Source organism: Polypterus senegalus, chromosome 6 (genome assembly GCF_016835505.1).
Source record: "Polypterus senegalus isolate Bchr_013 chromosome 6, ASM1683550v1, whole genome shotgun sequence".
Classification (NCBI taxonomy): Eukaryota; Metazoa; Chordata; class Cladistia; order Polypteriformes; family Polypteridae; genus Polypterus; species Polypterus senegalus.
In genome coordinates this window covers 86,909,039-86,934,360 of record NC_053159.1, presented here as the reverse complement: position 1 = coordinate 86,934,360, position 25,322 = coordinate 86,909,039, and the positions used below count along the sequence as shown (strand labels likewise).

The 25,322-nt window shown below is 38.4% G+C and overlaps 1 protein-coding gene across 2 annotated transcripts in view; it reads right to left on the bottom strand.

Moving 5' to 3' along the window:
• plcd4b (phospholipase C, delta 4b) overlaps positions 1 to 25,322 on the bottom strand; it is a 156,857-nt gene that overhangs the window by 105,680 nt on the left and 25,855 nt on the right. Inside the window, exons 1-5 of one of the 2 annotated variants that reach the window (XM_039756492.1) lie at positions 23,624 to 23,649; positions 20,581 to 20,631; positions 11,838 to 11,996; positions 3,838 to 4,066; positions 2,944 to 3,073 (exon numbers count right to left, since the gene is read on the bottom strand). In XM_039756492.1, coding sequence (XP_039612426.1) covers positions 2,944 to 3,073; positions 3,838 to 4,066; positions 11,838 to 11,996; positions 20,581 to 20,605 — 543 coding nt within the window. In that variant the 5' untranslated portion in view covers positions 20,606 to 20,631; positions 23,624 to 23,649. Of the gene's footprint in view, positions 1 to 2,943; positions 3,074 to 3,837; positions 4,067 to 11,837; positions 11,997 to 20,580; positions 20,632 to 23,623; positions 23,650 to 25,322 lie in introns of those variants that run through there. The other variant, XM_039756491.1, reaches the window with a different exon arrangement.

The following is a 25,322-nucleotide window of genomic DNA, read 5'->3' as shown; positions in this document are numbered from 1 at the left end:
CAATTGCATGAATGAGAAACTATCAATATTTAATATAATACCAAATGGAATTTGGTATGTGATATTTGGTATTTGAACTACTGGATGCTCCATTGATTCATGATGCAGACAGCTTTAAAAGAATCAAATTATAAAAGGTAGACAGACATCTTTTCACTGTAATCAGGTCTGGGGTCTCCCATCTAGAAGTAAGGAAAGGTTTAGTGGCTACTGTGTTCAAACATAAGAAATTAAGCTGAGTAGAGAAAGACAGGCCCAAAAGGTGTAAAAGTATAAGAAGAAGGAATGTGGCAAGGTGGGAACAGAAACTGATAGCATCAAACAAATTGAGCAGGAGATTACAGTAGAGAGCAGAAAACCAGAACAGAAGGACAACATCGATACATGTGCAGAAATGATCCTGGAACATCAAAAGTGTCATAGGGGATCAGGGCTGACACCCAAGTACAAAATTTGATGAACATCTGATGTTTTTGAAAGTAATATTGAAGCAAAGTGGAGAGGATAATGTGAGGCCCCGAGACCACTGAGAGATAAGGGTAGAGGTTTATAGGAAGCCTTAACTAACAATGAATGGACACTTGAGTCAGGCTTTCTGACAGGAGGAAAGAAGCTACCGAGACAGAGAAGAAAACGATGATAGGCAAAAGTAGATGTAAGTGAGATACTAAAGGCATTAAGTGCTAAACATTTTCGAATGATTCTAAGCCAATGTGCCCAAACAATCACCCAATGCAGTGATGTCACACTGCATCTAAGCACACAGAAAACTAAAAGCAATATAGGATTATTAAAGACCAGTAACGCGTACTGCACAATAAAGTGCAGTGAATACACTTGACTTGAGCATTCCTAGTTTTCTTCCTCTTTCTCTGTCTCTGTTTAGCATTTGTTTGCTCCTGAGCAGCTCTTCTTTTCTCCACCCTAGCGGCCCACTGCTTCTCTTCTTTTGTCGGCATCTTTTCACATTAACACTGATTGTTAGTTTTTGTGTTGCAATTACTTAGTACATTTTCTTTCATTTTTTACTTAAGTTGGCACTTAAGTCTTCAGTCTACTTCAAGAATGATTAGCGAAGGTGGTAGGGAATGAGAACAGCGCCCATACGCATGCGCCGCACTGCTGCGCGCTGCTGAGAGTTGATTCTACAATAAAATAAAATAAAAATCAAAAGAGTAATAAAAATCATCACCCTGAAAGCGGATAGTAGACGTCACGTAGTATACTTCTCTTTCACAGAGCATCAGTATTGGCAATCCAGTGCAATTTGTCATCCAGCTGCACTCCCAGGTATTTAAAGGTCTGTACCCTGTGCACACAGTCACCTCTGATAATCAAGGGGTCCATGAGGGGCCTGGCACTCCTAAAATCCACCTCCAGTTCCTTGGTCTTGCTGGTGTTCAGGTGTAAGTGGTTTGAGTCGCACCATTTAACACAGTCTTTGATTAGCTTCCTATACTCCTCCTCCTGCCCACTCCTGATGCAGCCCACAATAGCAGTGTTGTCAGCAAACTTTTGCACGTTGCACAGCGTCATTCTGTGACCATGAAGTGAGGAGTGCGCATCAATGCTGCTCAACCTAAACAGTTACCTTGTGGAATCCCTACTCTTTGTATTATTCTGTCTCCATTCTATTCACAATGTCTGTAATTTTACAATATTATTTTTAGCAATGAACACCACTGATAAAGGAATTCTCTTTACAATGTTATACTTAAAACATACAGTAGAACCGTGACACCAAAGAAAAGCCTTCTGTAATCAGAATATAAGTTTATATGTTTAATATGTCACTGTGCTCTGTACGAAAAATATTTGATAAATCTGCTTCTTTCTCACATGTACAGATAAAGGGCAGATTTAGCACACAGGGGCTCATCATTTAGAACTGCTAGGCAAGCATTAGAAGACACGAAAACTATGAAAATGGCATTGTACTATTTCTGTGCACATGAAACTGAATCCTCTCTTTGCCTTGTTTGGAATGGCATGATTTACCTAAGCAAGGGCCAGCACATGGAGAAAGAGTATAAAGCCTTGGAACATTGCCCGGCACACCTTGGAAGCCGACGGACAAATGGGAGATAACATCATCCGATCCTGAAAATCCAGCGCAGCGATGAAAATGGCAGAGTATATACATCGAACTCCCACTTCGGTAGTTGTCTTGCCATTGGCTTCCTTTCGTCTGTCATGATACGTAAATCATCATTAAAGAAAGCTAAGTTATTTTCTCTTATGTGATTTCTTACTGCCATATCACTATGGGAGGGATATCACCTTTTAATATTATATCTATATAGTTTTGGGTTACGCCTCAATTGCAGAAGAACTTATTCCAACCAGGGAGCTAGCGCTCCCTAGAGAAAAACACCTTCCTGGTGTTATTTTAGACTATTGAAAACTATAAGTAACAAATTGATCATACAATGTATAACTGCCTGATGGTACATCTTGATTTAATTATTTGTTCCACGACAACTGAAACCACATAACCAAAAGACAAGGCCGGAGTTTAGGAAGACCGATAATCAGGTAAACCAGAAGATAAGAAAACAACCTTTTCCATATTTCCTGAGACAACTAATAAGTAAGTTAATGGCAGATATTAGCAACAGATCAGTTTATAATGGGGAGATAAAGTGCACTTTATAAGACTTTCATTTATATATGCGAAAGAAAGAATGTGAAATACAATAAAATAAAGAAAAATACATATAGTTAAATAAAACAGAAAAATGGAGCAGCAGTCACACCACACTCATGTTGTGATCATTTGTCATTACTGATGATCGTGAAATGTTGATCAATCAGTGGTTTGCTTGTGCACCCGCATGAACATTCTCCTTAAACAAACTCTCAATATAGACTCAGATTAAGCTGACTAAATATCTCTAAATCGCTCTGTGTTCTTATTTTCTGTATTTTTCCTTTAAAACTTACCTGGAAGAGGCGAAGGGCATGGTGCTCATTCATATCAATATTCATCATTTTCAGAAGATCTTTAACCTCTTTGAAATTCATTCTGCCATCCTTGTTTTTATCCGCCTTCTGGAACCAATCGCATATCCACCTGATATATGATTTTAAGGAAATTGCCGTAATTTTTGCTGGTTCAAAAAGGACAAAATCATCCATAATAAAAGAAACGTTGATTCAAATATTGATCAGAATTCTTAAGGAAATTCTTTGGCTTTGGAGCTATTCAGGTGATACTCCAGTTTTTTAAGTTAATGACCCTAATGCCAGCCCACTGATAAACACTTTGTCAAACATATGATGAATAATTTCTGAATTTGGTCAATGGACACATGACATATACATGAACCTGAAATATGATTGATGACATTAATTCTTATGATTATTTGACATTCCCCTAATTTTAAGGCAATGCTTGAACTTATAGAATTGACATTAAGGGTATGATTTAGTTCTCATTCTTTAGATGTAGGGAATGTTTCTCATAATGTATTAAATTTTACATTAATTCTCAGATTTTATATCTGCTGTATATTTTATTTTCATTAAGAAAGCTTGCTCTGAAATGATTCCGTAATGTTCAGCAAACCATAAAGGAATTCTGATGAATAAGATGCAGCTGCTTTTTCAATGCACATTTATAGACTTTCTTTTGGTGAACTGAACAAAGGCAAGTTACAAGTGAAGGAAAACTAACTATGTAGTGAATCATGTCTTTACTTTCAAGACTTATATAAAGAACCTTAAAAATAACAATTGATTTTCTCCTTCTACAAATCTTTTAATAAATTGTTAACTTAAAAATGATAAAATCCCCCCAAGTACTGTATATGCTTAGTGTGTCCCTCTAAAGGATACTGATCAAGCTTTTCTCTCTGGCCCATGCTTTCGAGATTCTCAATCAACTTTCGCATCCCTTGAATCCATGATTGGGCTTCCTCTGGAGACTCAGCTATGAGGTCCAGATTTCCCCGTCGACCTCGGAAGACAAATGTGAAGCAGCGGTCAGGAGGGAACTCATTTGCGATGCTCTGCAGAACTTCTGATTGGTGACCTTCTCTCACTGCCTCCACATCACTCACAGAGACTAGGAAAGAAAGAGCAGTAAGAATGAAAATGTATGGCAAACATAGACTGCTTACCTGTTAATAGGCAGATGTTAGGTATTACCTTGAACACAGAAATCGAGTGTTTTGGAAAAGATTCCTTGCTAAGGAATCTCCAGGTGAGAAAGAATCAATATCAAATAACATGTACAGGATTTTTTATCAAAATGGATTTGTAATGCTAATTTGTCCATAGTGTATATGTGTGTGTGTTCACCTGAGATGGACTGGCGCTCTGTTCAGTGACTGTACCTGTCTTAAGATGCTTGCTGGGACAGGATAAGATCCAGCTCCCCCATGACCCTTCTCAGGATTAAGCAGGCTTAGAAAATGTTATCGGCCTGCAGGGGGCACCACATACAGCTGACGTCAGAAGTTTCCATACACTTAGGATGAATTCTTTAATACTCACTTTTATAACTCCTCCGCAGATTTTATCCTAGTAAACTTTAAATTTGGCATTTCGTCACAAGTTTACACGTACTTTGTTAATATTTGGTAACATTAACTTCAAATTATTTAAATTGAATCAAACATTTTGGGTTGCCTTCCACAAGCGTCTTACAATAAACTGCTTGGAATTTTAACCCATTCCTTCAAAAAGAAATAATGTAACTGGGACAGATTTGTAGGCCTACTGGCTTGTAAACACTTGTTTAGCTCTGGCCACAAATTTTCAATCGAATTGAGGTCAGGGTTTTATGACGACCAATTTGATACTTTGACCTGGTTGTCCTTAAACCATTTTGCCACAACTTTGGAGGTATGCTTGGGGTCACTGTCCATTTGGAAGACCCATTTGTGACAGAGCTTCAACTTCCTTGCTGAGCTCTTGAGATGTTTCTGCAGTATAGCTACATTTTCTTTCCTCATGATGCCATCTATTTTGTGAAATGCACCAGTCCCTCCTGAAGCAAAGTACACACACAACATGATGCTCCCATCACCATGCTTGACGGTTGGGATGGTGAATCTTTGGCTTGCAAGTCTCACCCTTCTTCCTCCACACATAACGATGGTCATTATGGCCAAACAGTTTGATCTTGGATTCATCAGACCAGAGGACATTTCTCCAAAATTTAAGATCTTTCTTCCCATGTGCGATTGCAAACTGCAATCTGATATATTCATGGTGGCTTTGGAGCAGTGGTTTCTTCTTTGCTGAGCAGCCTTTTCAGATCATGTTGATATAGGACATGTTTTACTGTGGACATAGATACTTATCTACCTATTTCCTCCAGCATCTTCACAAGGTCCTTTGCTGTTGTTCTGGGATCTATCCAAGAAAATTGCTGGAAAAAAATTACTTTTGCCCTGCACAACGTAAAAGTAAGTTTTAAAGAATTCACGCTAAGTGTATGTAAACTTCTGACTTCAACTGTAACCCCCAAACCCCAAACACAACCTCATCAACATAAGTCCCTTGTTCAAATGAAAAGTTTATTGCAATAAAGTACCTTCAACATAGGCTTCTTGGTGAAAATACAATACAGTTCTCTTCTCTTCCTGACTCCTTTCCTCTACTCCTCCCAGGTGAATTTTGCCCATCCTCCACTCCAACTAGCCTGGGTGAGGCTCTGTTAATATATGACCCTGCAGTACTTCCTGTGCCAGGACAGTGCCCATAAAAAGCACTTGCAGGTCAGGCAGAAGCCCCACAATTGGGAGTCTGGTGACCATGAATAAACCCAGCATGGCTGCCTCTTGGGACTACAGATTCCAGCATGCCCTGCGGATGACCGTATAAGTAAAGGTTTTTGGTCCATCCCTGACAGAACACTAGCCTGTTCACTTCAATGTTGGCATCTTCTGCCAATTATCTGGCTGAGGGAGGGAACATCTGCCTTTTCTTCTGCCCACTCAGTACATTGGCCTTCTGGCCAGGTAAGGACCACAGACCCGTCCCATCAGTGATGCCAGCCCATTCATGCCATCTCTCTCTCTCTCTCTCTCTCTCTCTCTCTCTCTCTCTCTCTCTCTCTCTCTCTCTCTCTCTCTCTCTCTCTCTCTCTATATATATATATATATATATATATATATATATATATATATATATATATATATATATATATATATATATATATATATATATATATATATATATATATAGAGAGAGAGAGAGAGAGAGAGAGAGATATATATATATAGAGATATATAGATATATAGATATATACAGTATATATATATACATACAATAGTGTGCTCATCATGTATTTTAGTATGGTTATTTTGTACTTCATGATAAATGTTCATATTTGCATTAAACTTTCTTTTGCTTTTTTACCCTTTTTACCTGCCCATTGCCTGCCTTATTTACAATTGTTTCTAAAGTATAGTTTTCTTATCTTCTCAAGCACCATGTATTCGTGGTTTTTCCTTAATGTAACTTATACTGTTGAATCCACTGATAAACAATTGTACAGGTTGCGTTCACTCTTTGTGAGAAGAAGGCCTGAATGCCCTCCCAGTTTTAATCTCTCATACAAAAAGAAAAGAACATACTCAATGAAAGCTGACAATATCTTTTTGTGGAAGAAAACACTGAGTACAGGCTGATGATGTTAATTATTAGAACAAACTTAAAATATTTCTTACAGATAATTTAATATATTTAATTCTTTCTTGCTTTTTCATTTTTAGGTACAGGTCAATGATAGCTTTTGTTGTGGCACAACAATGTTAAAGTATTTATTGAAGATAATTTTAAATGCATGCACTGCATTTTTTCGATAATTTTCCAAGCGTCAGGAATGGGTTCTTTTTAAATTTTTTACAATGAAGTATGTTGTGAGGTAATAATTTAGAGGTAACATTAGTTAAGTATTCTGGTTTGCAGTGCACATTGAAATTTATAAACATTTGTGTGAAAATGCCATGAAGGAAACAAGTGTACATGGAGGTAGGAACAAAATGTACTAAAAATGACTAAGAGATCAGCAGATGTCCTTGAAACAAAAAGATTTGACAGTTATTACATTCACAGAAATTTCAAGGGTGGCTGCTCAACCCAACGGATATGAGAAGAATAAGAATATAATAAAACAGACTTTTATTTTCGTTAAGTAATTTGAGTTTAGCCAAACGAACTAACCAGAGGAAATATATGCCTTGATTGACTCTGTTAAGTAAATTCAGTTGCTTATAAAATAGACCTATACCCTTAATATTTTGATCATTCTGACCATGCTGTAACAGACTGCTGTAACGCATGCTCCCTCCTCAGCATTGAGCTGTGACATTACCGGTTGTATCCTGGGAGTTTCTTGAACCTGCCATGAGCCAGCAGATGAGGACATTTTTACTGAGCAAGGGGTAGGTGCATAAAAGTGTAAAACAATCAAAAACAAAGTGTCCAGAAGTGCCGTGCAGAATCTCCAATAAATAAATAATCCACAAAAAACAGTGAACATTCGTGTGATTAAAATCCAGAACTTAAAACAAGAATAAAACCATCAGAGTCATCGGGTCCTTGTTCCATCTGATGAGCCCAGCGTAACTCCCACTTTAACTCTCTAGCTCACCCATTGCTCATTAGCTGGCGGAGATACTAGCACAGTCATGGACCACTTCAACCCTTGAGCAAGTTGGTTGTCCTCTTGTCTTCTTTCAAACTCCCCTGGCATGCCTTGGATCCCTGGGGAGAACTCCACCATGCTCGCACTCCTCTACAAATATTCAGTTAGGTGAGCTGTCCTTAGAGCGCCGATCCTTTGCTCTTACATGGAACCAACAACCACACTGCTTTTCCACGCTAGCTGGCTCGTTCGTCCTGCCACTCCACCTGATGCTGGTCTCAGGGCAACTTTCTGTTCTTTCTTCTTTCTTGTTTTTTTTTCTCCCCTGTTTCTGTCTTGCACTCCCCTTTTATACACTCAGGGAAGCTGAACATGCGATCGCCAGATTGCCGCCCTGGGATGATAATGAGACAATCAGACTGGCTGCACGCGCCAACAAGGCAGTGCGCATTCAGTTGACTGCCTCGTACTAACTCATAGAGGAGCCGTCTTTTCTACAGATTTCTGCACCTGCTCCACTCCCCAACACGAGCATATCAGTTATTTATTTTCTTAGAGGATGCCAACAAGCCCCAGACCTCTTTCACCACAGGTGCTACAAGAGAAATAAATGACACAGATGGACAAGCTTTTCTCCTGTCTGATTATTGTCTCAAAAAGGTTTTATCATACTTGTCCTAGTAGAGGATAAGTTTCTTTCTTTAATTAATATGATTTGTACCCCAATGTGTATATAGGTTTATAGGGTCATTACTTTCTCTTGTACGAAGTACTGTGAAATGTTTATTTGCACATTGAAATCAACATGCAATACATCACCAAGCTGCAGCACCATCATTACATTTCTGTCTTCCTTATGTAATTTTGCAAGTTTACTATTTAAATTAAATTAAATGCTAATGGTATCTTTTAGCAAATCAATGACAAATATCATTATGGGGCTCTCAAGAAACAAATATTATTAAATGTTGACCTCAGTTTTTCCATTTAAAATAAATTATGTTTTTGGTCTGTATCCATAGACTATTATTAGACAGTTCTTCACTGAAACAACATAAAAACTGTTTGCTAAACAACAGTTACTTTTCAATTGTGTAAAAAGCTAAATCTGTTTAATCAATTTTTAGAAACCATAAAATACAGCCTTGTTAAAATAAATTATGAAAAAAAAAAATTAAGTGAATCAATCAGATTACATTTTACTTTCACCCTTTTCACATTTTAATAATTACTGAATGGCATACAGATTGAATGGATGATATCTTCTTATATAATACGCTACCGCGGCTGTCTGTTTGTCAGTCCAGGATTTTAAATCAACTGTTTGATCTATTGACCTGAAATTTGGTACACATATACTACCTGACATCTACCATCCGCTTTCAGGGTCATGATTGACCTCCAAGGTTATTCTTATTATTTTATTGTAGAATCAACTCTCGACAGCGGCCAGCAGGGCAGCCGTGCGGTGCATGCATACAGGCGCCATTCTCATCCCCACCACCTTTGCCATCATTTCCTCTACCTCTTTATATCTTAAATCATTCTTGAGGCAGATTGAAGACTTAAGTGCCTGTTTAAGTGAAAATTAAGGAAATTAACACAAACACTGACTTAATCAGTTTTATTGTGAAAAGATACAGACGGAGGAAAAGAGGCAGCGGGCCACTAGGGTGGGGAAAAGAAGAGCTGCTCAGGAAGCAGCAAGCGCATCAACCTCTGAGCAAACGAATGCTAAACGTACAGAGAAAGAGGATGAAAGCTATGAGTGCTCCGGTCAAGTGTATTCACTGCACGTTATCATGCAGCACACCGTTACTGGTATTTTATAATCAAATACATCATGCTACTAGGATGGCAATAATGGTTAAGCTCTATTCTGCTTTGTTTTTTGCTGGAATAACCCTCACAGATAAGTGGTTATAAGCAGAAGAAAAGTGGTTATTAAAATGGATAGTTACCGAAGTAAATTATGTATTGTCCCCACCAAGACCGGCAAATACTAGTCTAAACCAAACTAATTTAGAGCCGACAGTCAGCTTTGTTGTGCGTCTCTGGATTGTTCAAGGAAAGTAACTCAAAATTTGAGAGATGCGTATAGCCATTCAGCCAGTAATCAATCTGCTGAGAGAGAGCCGCGCTCCATTATGCATCATTACACTTCTTCTGTTCTATAAAATACTAAATAATAAAACTACAAATTAACAATGCATGAGTATTCATATGCTTTAAGCGTTTTGTAAGAGGAATCAAACAAACTTGCTGGAGTAACAGTAAAACATACTGTATGTAAACATTATGGCACTAAGTGTTCAAAATTAAAGGCATAAGCAAAAATCAAGTAAAAGCCCCTAGCTGCCCCAAGATCAAAAGTCTGACAGAAACATAAATTGTAAAGTCCTTACTCAGCACTTTGTCAAAAGTATTTAAAAGTAATATAACATATAGTGAGGGGTGGCGCAGTGGGTAGTGCTGCTGCCTCGCAGTTAGGGGAGCCGGGTTCACTTCCCAGTTCCTCCCTCTGTGGAGTTTGCATGTTCTTCCCGTGTCTGTGTGGGTTTCCTCCGGGTACTCTGGTTTTCTCCCACAGTCCAAAGACATGCAAGTTAGGTGCATTGGCGATCCGAAATTGTGCTTGGTGTGTGTGTGTGCGTGCCCTGAGGTGGGCTGGCGCCCTGCCCGGGGTTTGTTGGCTGGGATTGGCTCCAGCAGACCCCCGTGACCCTATAGTTAGGATATAGCAGGATGGATAACATATAGTGCTTTTTAATATAGACATTTTATTTCTTTATTCTCCATCAATGCATTTTTAACCTCTTTTTTAATTCAACTGTATGTGCATGGGGAATCACATCCTACTCTGGTAACATCAGGTACAAAGTAGGAATCAACTCTGATAGTTCATTTAAAACTAGTTATAGTTTGTTTAAAAGCAACCTAATAGGGTGTACTGTGAGCAGTATCACCTAAGTAGTAACTTTTAACTCATCGTTATTTTGCCATTGGATATACCTTTTCACTTGTTTTCACTGCTGTACTGGAGATTTGTCTTGAATGTAGATTGCATCATATGTCTAGGAAACCACTGACTTGTGAGTGGGTTTAGATCAGCTGGATATTTCACAAAAGCAAACATGTTGGGCCCATTTGCTTCCTCGAAGGTGTCTGTTAGTGTTGTTCCCCTCTGATTCCTTCTTCTTTCTTTCTTAATCGTAGTGGTTACTATCATATATACAGAGTACAGTGAAATTGTCTTTTTGCATGTCTACCCAACAAGTGTTCAGCCTTCAGAATATGCTGCATATTGGTAACTTACTTCTTGTCATTGTCTACTAATTTCCATGGACTTGTTGATGTTGTAAATTTGGTGGTCTGTTTAGCATTCACCTATTTATTTATCAGTGAATGACTTGCAGATTAACTAAAATTACTCTACACATTGTTTAAAGTACTTTTTCAAGCCTACAAAGAAACAAAGCCTCCATTTCATTAAAATAAAAATTGGCAAATGACTTGACTCATTAACTTTCAAATTAATTATAAATTATTGCATTGGTACATTTTTTTTAATGTAGAATTAAAAAGTAGTGTGATTAAGTGGGTAGTACTGTTTCCTCACAGCTCTAGGAGCTTGGAATTAAGTCGCAAGCTTGGTCAGTGTCTGCATGAAGTGTGCAGATTTGTTTTTTCTGTATCCGTGTATATGCTTTTTTGTACATTCCAAAGATGTAAGCATTGGGTTAATCGATTACTCCTAACTGCTTCACAGTAAGCATGTCCTACAATGGCTTGTCAAGCAACCAGGTCTGTTTCCTGAGATAACTGGGATAGGGCTAACCCTGTATCAGTAAAGTAAAGCACATATGCATAACAAATAGAGGGATGTAGCTTAGTTAAAATAAAATATAAAATATAAAACCTAATGCAATTGTTTATGATAAGTTGAAAAAAAGATAAAAATCAATGTTGTGTAATAATAAAGTTTTAACAAAACCATTTATTTCAGCTTCTACTTTCTACTGTACTCATTTGCTCCCATTTACTTGAAAGGAAGCTTATATTTAGGCAATGCAATATTGCCTCCTTTAATGAGTAGAAATGCAGCGATGCCTCAAATAGTGTCATTTTATTCACATCAGGATACCATTCTTAGATCATAAGTTGCTTTGATATACTGTATATGAAAGGCATGAGCACAGAGCTCTTTTTATTTCTGAGCACCACTACAACTACTCACAAGTGGAGTGTGAATGGCCAGTCTTCTTTGATTTGTACCAAATGGTCATGCAATCTTCCTGAAGCTTGAAATGACGCTGTTTCTTCCATGTCCGGGACTTTACTTTTCTCATTACAGTTCCCTCCATCATTGTCTTCAGGTTTTCATCCCCTTGGATACCTGAGGAGCACATACAAATGCAGTTAAAATAAATGTATTTTCCTTTTACAAACCATTTGCACAGAAATACATTTATAAATACAAAACAAAATTTGCCCTTTGTCTTTGCAGAAGGGGTCCTGTATCTGCACCCAAACTTAGTAGTAGGCTTTAACAGTTATGGAGTGCATTTGAATGGTGAAAAAGACCTCTGATGTAGTCATGGGCAATATGGAATGAGCAAGGTGCTAGAAAAAGACTAAAAGAAGTGAACACCAAGTTTATTATGACAAGTAAAGATCAGGAAATAGAAAAGAGGCATTCCAGGGGAAAGGCAAACTTGAAATCAAGAACTATCATGGGTCAAATACCTGAAAAACTAACAAGTCCAGCAAAGTAACAAATTTGGAGAAAGACAGAAAAGAATTAAGCACCCAGACTGTTATGATTTTGCTACATTTTTTCCTAAACAATAGGAAACTATATATCTACTCTATATATCAGCGTTTCTAAGTAAGTATTTGCGACCCGAGTTTTCATAACACTTTTTATCGCGCCCCCCTAACATTTTTTTGAACCCCTAATAAAATGTATTCCTATATTTTTCGCTGCTGATACACCGCTACAAGTTTTATTATACCTACTTAACTTTTATCAACATTTATCTAACTCTATATTTATTTTTCTAGTATCAGAATGTAGTTTAAGTTAATTAGTTTTGGTTTCAATAGATGTATTTTTCATATTTTTGATTCTTGTTTTCTTTTTTTCAAATCTTTGCGCCCCCTTTTTTGTTACTTCGCCCCACAGGTTGAGAACTGCAGCTATATATATATAAAATCCTAAGCCTAAAAGTGCAACGATTTTGTGCAAAGATTTTATGTCACGTTTTTTGTCACGCTTTAAATCAGGCTTATTTTAAAACCTACATATATATGTTTACATATATATACGAACTTTAATGTGATATTGTTGGTTTTTCAGATTCTTATTCCATTTTTAAATTATAAACTAAAAAATATGAAGAACTCATGTCTCCCGAGACAAGACTTTGAGCCAAAAGATTTAACCATGCCCTGGGCTGGAAATAAAACACAAGCAGTAGGACAGCTGCTGTACAGGCTTTTGAATGTTTGAAGCGCAGTGCGAGATACAGATCACGTGGCACGGCAGCAGCAGCAAGCCAGTAGCTGATTGAGCAAAGAGGAGGTAAAAAAAAAAATTGTGTTTTGTTTGTGTTTCAGAGACGCGAAGTGGATGGTGCATAGCGCAGGCCGGGGAGGTTGGCGAGTGAAGCGAAAAGTGGGCGAACCCCCTAGTAACTACACATATATATATATTGTGGAGCCAACCCGGACACAGACAGGCGGACATGTTGTTTCTCAACCACCACACGTTTAGTTACAATATTTACAAATATTAAATTGGTCACACAGACCCAGTTCAGTGCACAAAACATCCCCAACACACTCAGTCCTGGCCACAAATGCCTTCTACGGGCCGCCTCCACACCTCCTCTGTGCTTCGTCCTGCCTCCTCCCGACTCCAGCACTGAATGAATGGAGATGACCCCTTTTATCCAGTTGCCGGATGAGCCCCAGGTGTTCCCGGCATTCCTCCCTTGGCCACGCCCCAGCAGGGCGGAAGTGCCAGCTGTCCTCCCGGCAGCTCTCCGGGTGCCGTCCTAAATCTTCCCCCCAGCACTTCTGCCACACCAGGTCCCCGAGGCATTGGGGCGCCTCCTGGCAGTGACCATGGGCCCCTACAGGGTGGAGCTTCCATGCCCTGTACCCATGGCCCCCAGAGCAACCAGGAAGGCGGCCCCCATGTGATCCAGGGTGGGCTTTGACCCTCTTCTGGTCCCTCACGGGTCGTTGCCCCTGGCATCCCTGACAATATATATATATATGATATATTATAGTATAATATATAACTATATTTTCCTAGTTTCTTAATAATTTCACTTATGTTATGTTTTCCTATATTGCTTAAAGACTTATTTCTTTCATTGTTATTTTGCTAAGCTATTTTGTGATCCCATCATAGGCAATAGCATTTAGCAGCTCCATTTTTATCATGTTGTTCTTTATTGCCAGGCTGCATTTCTCGAAAGTCGTGTCATGTGACGTAACTTTACTCTGTTTTAACCACCATTACTTGCTATCATTTCTCCGAGTTTGTGATTATACTGTAAAAAAAAATACTTTTCGGTGCTTTTGCTTCTTGATCTTTAGTGTATTGCCTTTCTGGCTATAGAATCCTTTGACCCCGATTTTGGATTTTGGATTTAGTTGGATTTTTGCTAGTCTAGCGTTTAGATTCATTTTCATCTTATTCTTCTCTGATAGCTGACCAATTCAACCTGTGGCAGAACACAGACTAACCAAAGATAGATTCCTACCCAAAATAAACACAAGTTTGTGCAGAGAAGATTTGCTGTTTCTATCCCCAAAGTAGGATAAATTAAATATAGCGCTGCCATTTTAAATAGCTGGCATGTAATGACATTGTGTCAGTTGGTTGCGATAGTAATGGGAACACAAAATTACTCCTATCATCAGAAAACACTGCAGAACGGTAGCACAAATTTCAACAAAAATGGTGATAGAATGATTTCATCATTATAAGAGGTAGAGAGGTTGGGAGAGTGTGTTTATAAGGATAAAAATAAAGAAACAATGCAAAATAATTGGAAAATGATAAAATGCAAAAACAATAAGGTTCTCAAAACAGGGCACCCTCTCCACCCTCCCCAATCACCCCCACAATATGGACCAACACTGTAATAAGCATCTTCATTTTGACATAGGAAACATTTTCCAAAATAACTTTACTACAAAACCACCACCTTGTAATATTTAAACAATCCCCAATATTCCGTAGAATTTGTAGTAGGCTATTTGGATGTAGGTGCATTCTTTCACATATCTCTATAATATGCACGTTTTAGTTTTTCCTTTGCTGCTTTAATTTTGCTAAAACTAATATTCATTGTTGAGAAAATGTTGATTAACACCCCCCTAAATCCCCAAGCATGCACCTGATGAAATATCTATCAAATGCTTCAAAGACTGAGGAGTCAATCTGAAATTTCCTGAGGAAGAAACGGCCCAACTGACACCTACAAATCTAGGACTAGGATGGAGGACATTTTTGCTATTCATTTTAGCACCTACATTAGATGTTTAGTCTGCCACTGTACATTTATACCTGAACACTATTTATGTTCTCACGTGTAAAAGAAATCACCCTAACAATAATATAAATAAATTACCAGCAGCCTCTGCTGGTGCACCATTAAGATCACTCTAAGAGTTTCTGAATAAAAACTTCAGTCTGCTTAGGAATCATTAGGCCCAAAATGAATTCAAAGGAAACATATCAACGAAGACCAGAACATTCTAAGTAAGCCTGCGATAAAATAATAAACATGCATATGTTAGAAAAAGTGAACTGAAGCATTTCATTGTGTTTATATTTTATACTGAGACTGTTAGCTCCGCAATAATTTATCTGGATAAATTACAGATACCACAAATTGACGCTTTTAGTGTGGAGGAACTCGATAAACCTCTGTCATTATCAGAATTACTGGATGCTATAAAGTCACTCCAAGGTGGAAAAGCAGCAGGCCCTGACGGCTACCCTGCAGAGTTTTACAAGAAATTCTCCGCTCAGCTAGCTCCCCTCCTATTAGCAACATTTACAGAAGCCAGAGATAACCAATCTCTTCCACAAACCTTTCGCCAAGCACTAATCACTGTCTTTCCAAAACAAAATAAGGACTTATTACAATGTGCATCATATAGACCAATTTCACTTCTGAATAACGACGTTAAAATACTCTCTAAAATCATAGCTAGAAGGATGGAGAAAGTGCTCCCCTCGGTAATATCACAAGACCAAACTGGATTTATTAGGGGCCGACACTTATCTTCAAATCTTCGACGCCTGTTTAATGTAATATACTCACCAACTAAATCAAACACCCCAGAAATATTATTATCATTGGATGCAGAAAAAGCTTTCGACATGATTGAATGGAAATACCTTTTACTATTTTGGAGAAGTTTGGGTTTGGCCCGAACATTTGTGCATGGATTAAATTACTGTATACTAACCCAGAAGCTTCAGTTTGCATCAATAACATTTGCTCAGACTACTTTAAACTAGAACGTGGCACAAGACAAGGATGCCCTTTGTCACCACTGCTGTTTGCAATTGCCATTGAACCACTGGCAATACATTGTCGAAATACTGATCAGATAAAGGGGATTAGCAGAGAAGGACTGGAACAGAAAATCTCATTATATGCAGATGACATGGTACTGTATATATCGGACCCAGAAAATTCTGTGCCTGCAGTCTTAGCAGCACTCACAGAATTTCAAAAGCTCTCTGGTCTCAGAATTAATCTGAATAAAAGTGTACTCTTTCCGTGAATTCAAGCATATAATATTAGATTAGACACCCTTCCTTTTATCATTGCAGAACAGTTTAAATACCTCGGGGTAAACATCACAAGTAAACATAAAGCTCTATATCAACAAAATTTCGTCGTCTGCATGGAAAAAATTAAACAAGACTTGCATAGATGGTCAACCCTTCATCTCACACTAGCTGGAAGAATTAACACTGTTAAGATGAATATTCTTCCTAAGCTCCTTTTTTTATTTCAAAACATACCAATATACATTAATAAATCGTTCTTTAAGCAATTAGATTCAACAATAACCTCATTTATTTGGAATTCTAAACATCCACGCATCAAAAGAGCGACCCTACAAAGACAAAAGGCAGAAGGTGGCATGGCTCTACCTAACTTCCAGTTTTATTACTGGGGCAAATATACAGCGATAAGAACCTGGACACAAATAGAAGAACATACACAGGCATGGACCGCAATAGAAGTAAAATCCTGCAGTACTTCTTTGTATTCCTGCTCTGTGCTCCAATAAACACACGCTATCGGCAATACACTAATAACCCAATTGTGCTCCACTCACTTAGAATCTGGAACCAATGTAGAAAGCATTTTAAGACGGAGAAGCTTCTTTCTGTGGCACCCCTGCAAAAGAACCACCTCTTTCAACCCTCACAAACATATGCAGTTTTTAATATCTGGAAAAAATTTGGAGATCTTTATATAGACAACGTCTTTGCATCCTATGAACAATTACATTCCAAATTTAACATTCCAGCTACAAATTTCTTTCACTATCTTCAAATCAGGAACTTTGTTAAACAGAACCTTCCAGATTTTCCTCATCTTGCACCCTCATCCACGCTGGAAAAATATTGCTCAATTTCAAGGAGTTAGACTCCATCTCTACAATATATAAAATCCTTTTACAATCCCTTCCTTTCAAAGATCCAAGAGGACACTGGGAAAATGACCTCTCAATTAATATATCAGAAAAGGAGTGGAAAGTAGCAATGCAGAGAATTCACTCAAGCTCCATATGCGCAAAGCATACAATTATACAACTCAAAATTATATATCGAGCACATCTGTCTCGACTAAAACTCTCCAAAATGTTTCCAGGGCATGATCCAACCTGCGAACGTTGCAACCAAGCCCCAGCCTCACTAGGTCACATGTTCTGGGCCTGCACCAAATTAACATTATTCTGGACAAAAATTTTAATTACCTCTCAGACAGTCTTGGACTCACAATCCCTCCTAACCCATTAACAGCTGTGTTTGGGGTTCTTCCAGAGGGTCTTAAAGTGGAGAAAGACAAACAAATTGTGATTGCATTCACTACACTGTTGGCACGCAGACTTATTCTGATAAACTGGAAGAACCCAAACTCTCCTCTTTAAGTCAGTGGGAAACTGATGTGTTATATTATTTGAAATTGGAAAAATCAAATACTCAGTTAGAGGATCTGTGCAGACTTTTTTCAAAACATGGCAGGATCTAATCAGTAATATTTTGAAATGAGTTTATAAAGCACAGAGAATTTGTTGATTTAGGTATTTTTTACAAGCCTTAAATTTTACACCATTTGGCTTGCTCTCTCTCTCAAGGGTGGGGATCGATCTGTTCTTAGCATAATTCTTTTTTTTTTGTAAAAACTTGATTACTATGTATTGATTATAATAAAATTAATAAATAAAAAAAAAATAACAGTCACTGACATCTGAAAAACCCATCTGTGAAGCCATGAAAGCACAAGAGCGAAAAGACTAGGCTTTGGGGAAAAAATTCTTGTGGTCATGTAAAGCCAAAATTGAGTTTTTGAGATTGAGATGTAAAGCATGCCACCAATTCACAAATAAAAGCTATTTGTGCGATTAAGTATGGTGGAGGCAGAAATACAGTATATCGGTGCTACCCACTAATAGATGAGAAAATCTTCTTTGTGTTAAAGGAAGAATGGTTAGAGATCAGTACTAAAAAAATTGTAAGAAGGTTTCAATCTGCAAAAAATGAAGCTTGAAAAAATATTCAGCTGGTTAATGATCCCTAGCATACTGCCAAAGCTATACTGGAGTGTTTAAAGTGTTTAGGTGACCCAGTAAAAGCCAGTGAAGCTGGTAGGCATCTACCCTAAATGAGCTTTTTCTGAACTGTTATTGTAGCTAAACCTCCTCCGTTTGTGCATTGTCTCTTTAAACTGAAGGAATGTTCAGTTTGCTCAGCAGAAAACAGATTGTGTCTTTTACCACAGACCCCAGAAGATTAATTAGCATTTGTCAATATCTGCTAAACCCTGCCATTATAACTGATTTAGTTACACCACTGACAAATTAGCTACATTAGCTGCATTCAGCTGCATCCTCCTTTCCTCAGGTTTCTCCACTCAACATTGGATGTCTGTGTTATTCCAGGCAAGTATAACTGGTCTGACACCCCAGTACATACCCAGAGACATCTCCTAGATGGACAAGTTGAGCCAACGGTGTGTTAGCCCAAGATAAACCATCATTTCTGCAGCTCAAGAGGAGAAGCAAGAGATTCTCTACAAATTACTGATATGTGACCCTGTAGTTAGGATATAGCGGGTTGGATAATGGATGGATGGACAGATGGATGGATGGATGGACCTAAAACACATTGTCTTATACCTTCCAAAAATATGTTTAATGGATGTCTACCATCACACCAGCAGTCATACGCAAAATGGCATGACTGACATCAGAAGCACATAATTCAGCCTTTGTCTGCTAGTCATTGCTGTCCCAGTAACTATACAAATAATTTCATACTGGTAAATGTAAATGTTTGAAAATAAAAGACTATAAATGAGGGCTAAGATATAAAAAGTGAAACTCTACACGATGACTGTTCCATGCTGCATACTTCATTATAAGTAATGAGATTAAGCAGGCAGAAACACACAACGGAAGGTTTCCATTGTTAGCTTAGAATCAATAACAATAAGGCACATCTATGCTTTGTCACAATACACATTCTCTAAAACATTATCACACAGAGCAGAAGAATGTGCTGAAAGTCCGTCCTTCCATCCATCCATCCTCTTCCGCTTATCCGAGATCGGGTCGCAGGGGCAGCAGCTTGAACAGAGATGCCCAGACTTTCCTTTCCCCAGCCACTTCTTCCAGCTCCTCCGGGGGAATCCCGAGGCGTTCCCAGGCCACCTGGGAGACATAGTCCCTCCAGCATGTCCTAGGTCTTCCCCGGTTAGATGTGCCCGGAACACCTCACCAGGGAGGCATCTACGAGGCATCCTGATCAGATGCCCGAGCCACCTCATCTGACTCCTCTCGATGCGGATGAGCAGCGGCTCTACTCTGAGCCCCTCCTGGATGACCGAGCTTCTCACCCCATCTTTAAGGGAAAGCCCAGACACCCTGCAGAGGAAACTCATTTCAGCCGCTTGTATTCGCGATCTCGTTCTTTCAGTCACTACCCATAGCTCATGACCATAGGTGAGGGTAGGAACATAGATCGACTGGTAAATTGAGAGCTTTGCCTTACAGCTCAGCTGTGCTGAAAGTATTGTACGCAATGAAAGAACCACTTCTGAACACAATGCCAGTCCATCAAAATTCATACTCACACCCAAACTCCTTCATATTATGCAGATGTATCGACACATCTTCAGGATGTCAGTGCAAACCACAATATATGGAGAAAATCCATGCACAAAATGGAGACAGTGTACCAGCCAAGCACATACAGATAGAGATCAGGATGGAAATTGAACTCTGAACTCTACAGCTGCTAACTGTTGTGCCTCATAACAAAATGTGGCCCATCCTATTTAGATAATCAGCCATCTCTCATTCCAAACTACAGAATATAATGACTTATTTCTAAAACCTAGACTTATTATTCACCAGACACTTAACAAAATTTAGTGGTGAAATTTAACTCTGTCTTAAGTTTTTCAGACTATGGAAGAAATGCACTTTAACTTTGACAGGCATGAAAACAGACTTCAATCCTAAAGGCAAGGCTACAATTCTGGACCCTTTATGTTAAAATGATTTTCATGTCTAGATTAAAAATAAGGCTACTGACCTTTGATACATACACCATTATAACCTTGCTGGACATCAGATGACCCTTGTCGAAATACTTTAATTATCCAAAATTAAAGAAGAAAACCTTTCCTGGTAAAAAATATACTTACGCAGATTACATCGGGATGATGCCATTTATTATCCTTTTACACTTCAGAGCTCTGAAACAAATAAAATATTGGATGAAAACAGGTACCATAACACCATCAAATAAATCAATACCATACTGTGTTCAAGTAAAAAATACGCGTTTTTTTCCACCCAGCTACTGAACTGCAAAAGCTGAAGCAAGGATTATTGGAAATCCCTGTTTAAAAAGAGCAATAGATATGGAGTTTTTGAAAGATCCAATACTTTCTGAAGCTTTTAACTACAGATCTGGTATGTTCAATGGTGTTTTTCATAGGATTTAAAGTGGTAGCTTTTCTGTATGATTTGTGTAATGCCACTCATAAAATTATGACACGTAAAATTATGTCTCCATACATGTATAACAGTACAGAACAATATTTTCGCAATACATTTGAATTATATCTGAATAGTGACATTTAAGCCAACAGCTCTAGAACACACCGATATCTAGGGCAGAATCACCAAACACGTCATTGATGTTCCCATATATATCAGTGTAAAACAAAATTGACAAAATATATTGTTTCAAACAGCAACATTGTTTCTAAATCTCTCTATAACAGGGGACCCCAACTCTGGTCCTGGAGTTCCACAGCAGCGGCAGGTTTTCATTCTAACCCTTTTCTTAATTAGTGACCTGTTTTTGCTGCTAATTAACTACTTTTGAATTAATTTTAATTAACTTGCTCTTGAAGACTCCTTAATTAACTGCCAGCCAATAATGAGATACAAAATTAACCAAAAACATGACCAGCAAACTGTGTGTATCATGCAATATCTGAAAACAAAGAAAGATGAAGGTCTCCGGAATGTTGATCAGCTCAGGTCCCCAAAACATTATACCAGTGCTATTAGAAAAGAGAAAATGAAAAATTTTGGAAATGTATGCTATTGCACAATGAGAGCAGCAACAAGCCATGGAATTAAAGAATGGGTTTAATTAATGACAAGACATGACCCCTACTTAAGCAACTGGCAGGAGTGAAATTGGTTGGTGTTTCAGGCCCTGACTTAGTTGGTCTTCTGTTGGCTCCAGTCACTTCACATTTCATTTCTGTTTGGGTGCCATTTAAGGAAAGAAATGAAGAAATTCAGAAGAACGATAAAGAAATTCAGTGGAACAAATCAGTTAAAATTAATTCAAAAGAAGTTAATTAGCAGCAAAAACAGGTCACTAATTAAGAAAAAGGTTAGAATGAATACCTTCAGCCACTGTGGTCCTCCAGGACCAGAATTAGGGACCACTGATGTGTAAGATACAAACAGATCATCAACTTCAATGTACAGTGAAACTCTTCTTTGCATGTCTTATCCAAATTGTAACACCTCACACAGCAGACCTTCTAATTTCCCAAACTCTGAACTTCTGCATAATAGTGTCTCAAAGAAAACTACACAATGTGGTCAACCTTGGATATCAAAAAGTCACATCCCAGGAAAACGATTTCTAGACAGTTTCCTGGATATAAACCGCAGATGCTCCAAGAGTCTCTGAAGGATAGTTTTGCCATCAGTGAGGAAATAGGGAGGAAGTACAGTCCATGAGTTGAAAAAGCAGACACACATGGAAGGTATTGAAAAGCCTAGTATCTAACTAAGTGCAATCAGACTAAGTAGGCACTATAATATTTCAGATAATAAATGTTCCAGCATTCCCTGCTTTTTCTTTTCGGGCTGCTCTTCTCCTTAACATTTATTTTTCTTTCCTGCTGTTTTCTTATACTTTCATGACACCTCAGGGCCAGCATTATGTTACTGCTGTGTTATTTTACTGATACTGATACTACAATATCAAGGGCAGAACATATTTGGAAACTGAGAGATTCCTGGCCATTGGCCTATTTCTAAGTATCATAACATGTTTGTGATAGAAAAAAAGAAAATGCATTCTGATCCTTTCTAATTTTGAAACTATACTATTGTCCCAATTCCACAAGTCACTGAAAACAAATACGAGCACTTTTAGTTTAAAGAAACATTTCTACTGCCAAGGAAGCTGCAGTCGTTCTTCTTCAGTCAGAGACTGTGACGTCCTTTCAACATAAGAAGTATACTTTCAGAGTTAGCGTTATTTTCCCACCCATTCAATTTCAAACACACCTAATCTAAATATAACAACACAATCTCAAGGCAGCCACTATCTTTAGACTGAGAGTACAACAACTTTAACCTCAACACTTCAAATCCATTTATATTATCACTAGTCATCTCCCGCGGCTTCGCCAGCATATTAGTGAAACAGGACAGTGATAATCCGGAATGTTCAAGCAAATTATAGAAAAAAAAGATCTAAGTCTGTTAAGTAGTTCTCTCGTTCGCTAACTAAGAGGAGTTAAGGTTCAGCTCCAAGGCAGACGTGTGAGTGGGGAGGGCCCCGCCGCCCCGCCCCAATGAGTCTCTCTCGGATTCACACTAATAAATCGGTACCACATGCGAACTATAATACTAGTGCGATGAGAAAAACTCCCAAGATCAACAGAATGTTCAAGCAAAATATAGAAAAAAACCCGATCTAAATCCGTTAAGTAGTTCTCTCGTGAAAAGCAGACAGACATACAAATGAGTCAAAAAAACTATAAGAAATTTCATGCTTGGACCATGAAATTTCTAAAACCGTTTCTTAGGGAGCACCTATGGGTCAAGGGTAACCTACACTCGAAATTTCAAGTCCCAAGTCCTCATGGTTCGGGAGATTTCGTGATGAGTGAGTCAGTGGTCTTTGGCTTTTATATACAGTAGTACCTCTGGTCACAACCATAATTCATTCCAAAACTCTGGATGTGACCCGAGTGTAATTTCCCCATAAGACTGTATGTAAATACAATTAATCCATTCCAGATCGTACGAACTGTATGTAAATATATATTTTTTTAAGTACAAAAATAGTTAATTATACCATAGAATGCACAGTTTAATAGTAAACAAAATGTAAAAACATTTTTAAGCACAGGGAAAAAAATTAAATGCCACTTCTCTTGCGAAACTTTTCAAATCATCCTCTAGTGGTTTTAAATGCCTCACCATTGCCACTCGAAGAAGGATTTTTTTTTTCAGCAAATCGTCATGAATCTTCCTGGCTTTCTCGCATATGATCGCCTCGCTTACGCTACTCCATGTAAGGTGCTTCTCATTCAACCACACTAGCAACAGTTTTTCCACCTCTTCCAGTACTTGAGGCCTCTGCTTGGTTAACATTGTAACTCCTTTTGCAACATCAGCTGCTTTGTTAGGCCCTGTATAATCAAACAAAGGAAATTGGAAAATGAAGAATGGGAAAACATTGGCGCTTACGAACGCGGGTAGGGAAAATGGCCGCCAGTGTTTTTGTGCGCCACCAGAGCGTGTGGTCGTGAACAGATGCAAAATTTGGGCAAACTTTTTGTTTGTAACCTGATTTGTATGTGTTCCAAAACGTTCGTGACCAGAGGTTGATCTGTATATAGAAGATTATATCACAGATAATAAATGATAACCACAAAATCAACTTTAGCATGCCTGGAACCATAGCTTCATGCTTTGTTTATAGATTTTTTATGTGTTTTATAAATTATATTGCAATAAATTAATTTTACGTCAGCCAGACATACATTGCTGCACCTTATTCAGACCCCACGCCTAAGTTCTTCCTGTGACAACACCATCCCCTGCTATTGATTACACAGGCAACTGGTGTCTAAAATGAGATGTAATTCCCATAGTGCAGACAATTCAAAGCAGCAATAAGCAGTTGTGGTTTTAATGTCCATAAATTAGCGAATGGTTTTAAAGAACAATGTTATCTCAGAGTATATATCGCTCTCCAAATACACAAATGCCCCACGTTTCTGTTATATTTTTGATCAAGAAATCCAGTCAGTCTTCCTTACATGTTGTTCATTAGAATTTTTGCTGAGTAACGTAAGTATCCTCCTGGTCTGTGATGACCTGTCACTGGGGAGCTGTCAGAGAATTCCCCTTCAGGGCATTCACTATGGCTGCAAGCCTAACCCCCTCCTGATAGTGTCTCTCTATGCACTCTGTTATAAAGGAGTATCCTACAGCTCCAAGCTTAGGTCTTTATATTTCCAGATGATTGCTGTCAGGTCCATTTACAGTCCTGTACTACCATAATACCATTTATTTTCTTATACACCTCCTGTGCAGACCTCTGTACTCTACTTCAACTGAAAAATATCAAAGAATTTGCTTTTTGGAATTGTCAACTATGGTACTACCTGATTAAGGACCAAGGTGGTGCAGGATTCTTTCGTATAAAAAAAACTCAAGTTTGTGGATGTGGGTGTGCACCACTGCAAAGCCATGCAACCACGGGCTTACAATTGGTAAGCTAGGCAAATGCTTGTTAATATGCAGGCATAATCAGATCAGCTGCTCAGCATTCACACTCCACGGGTTAAGCAAATCACCTGCCCCCACAAAAGTAAAACAGGAGTCTAAGCAGGATAGAAAGAGAGAGAGAAAATGAGATTAGGGAAGAAAGAATGATGAGAAAGATCAAAAAAGGGAGTAAAAAGAGAAAGGAAGGGGCAGAGAGAGAACAACCAAAATTGGGTCATCAAACTAGTACAATGGAGAGGAGTTGAAGCAGTCAAAGATGCCCAGTGGTGGATCGAGGGGAATGGCACCCTGCGGAGCATTTTGAGAAAAGGGTGGGGTCCTGTGGTGACTGATTGAGGTGGCTGTAAGAGGGAGCCGGGCTCGGTGGGTCCCAGTGGGTTAC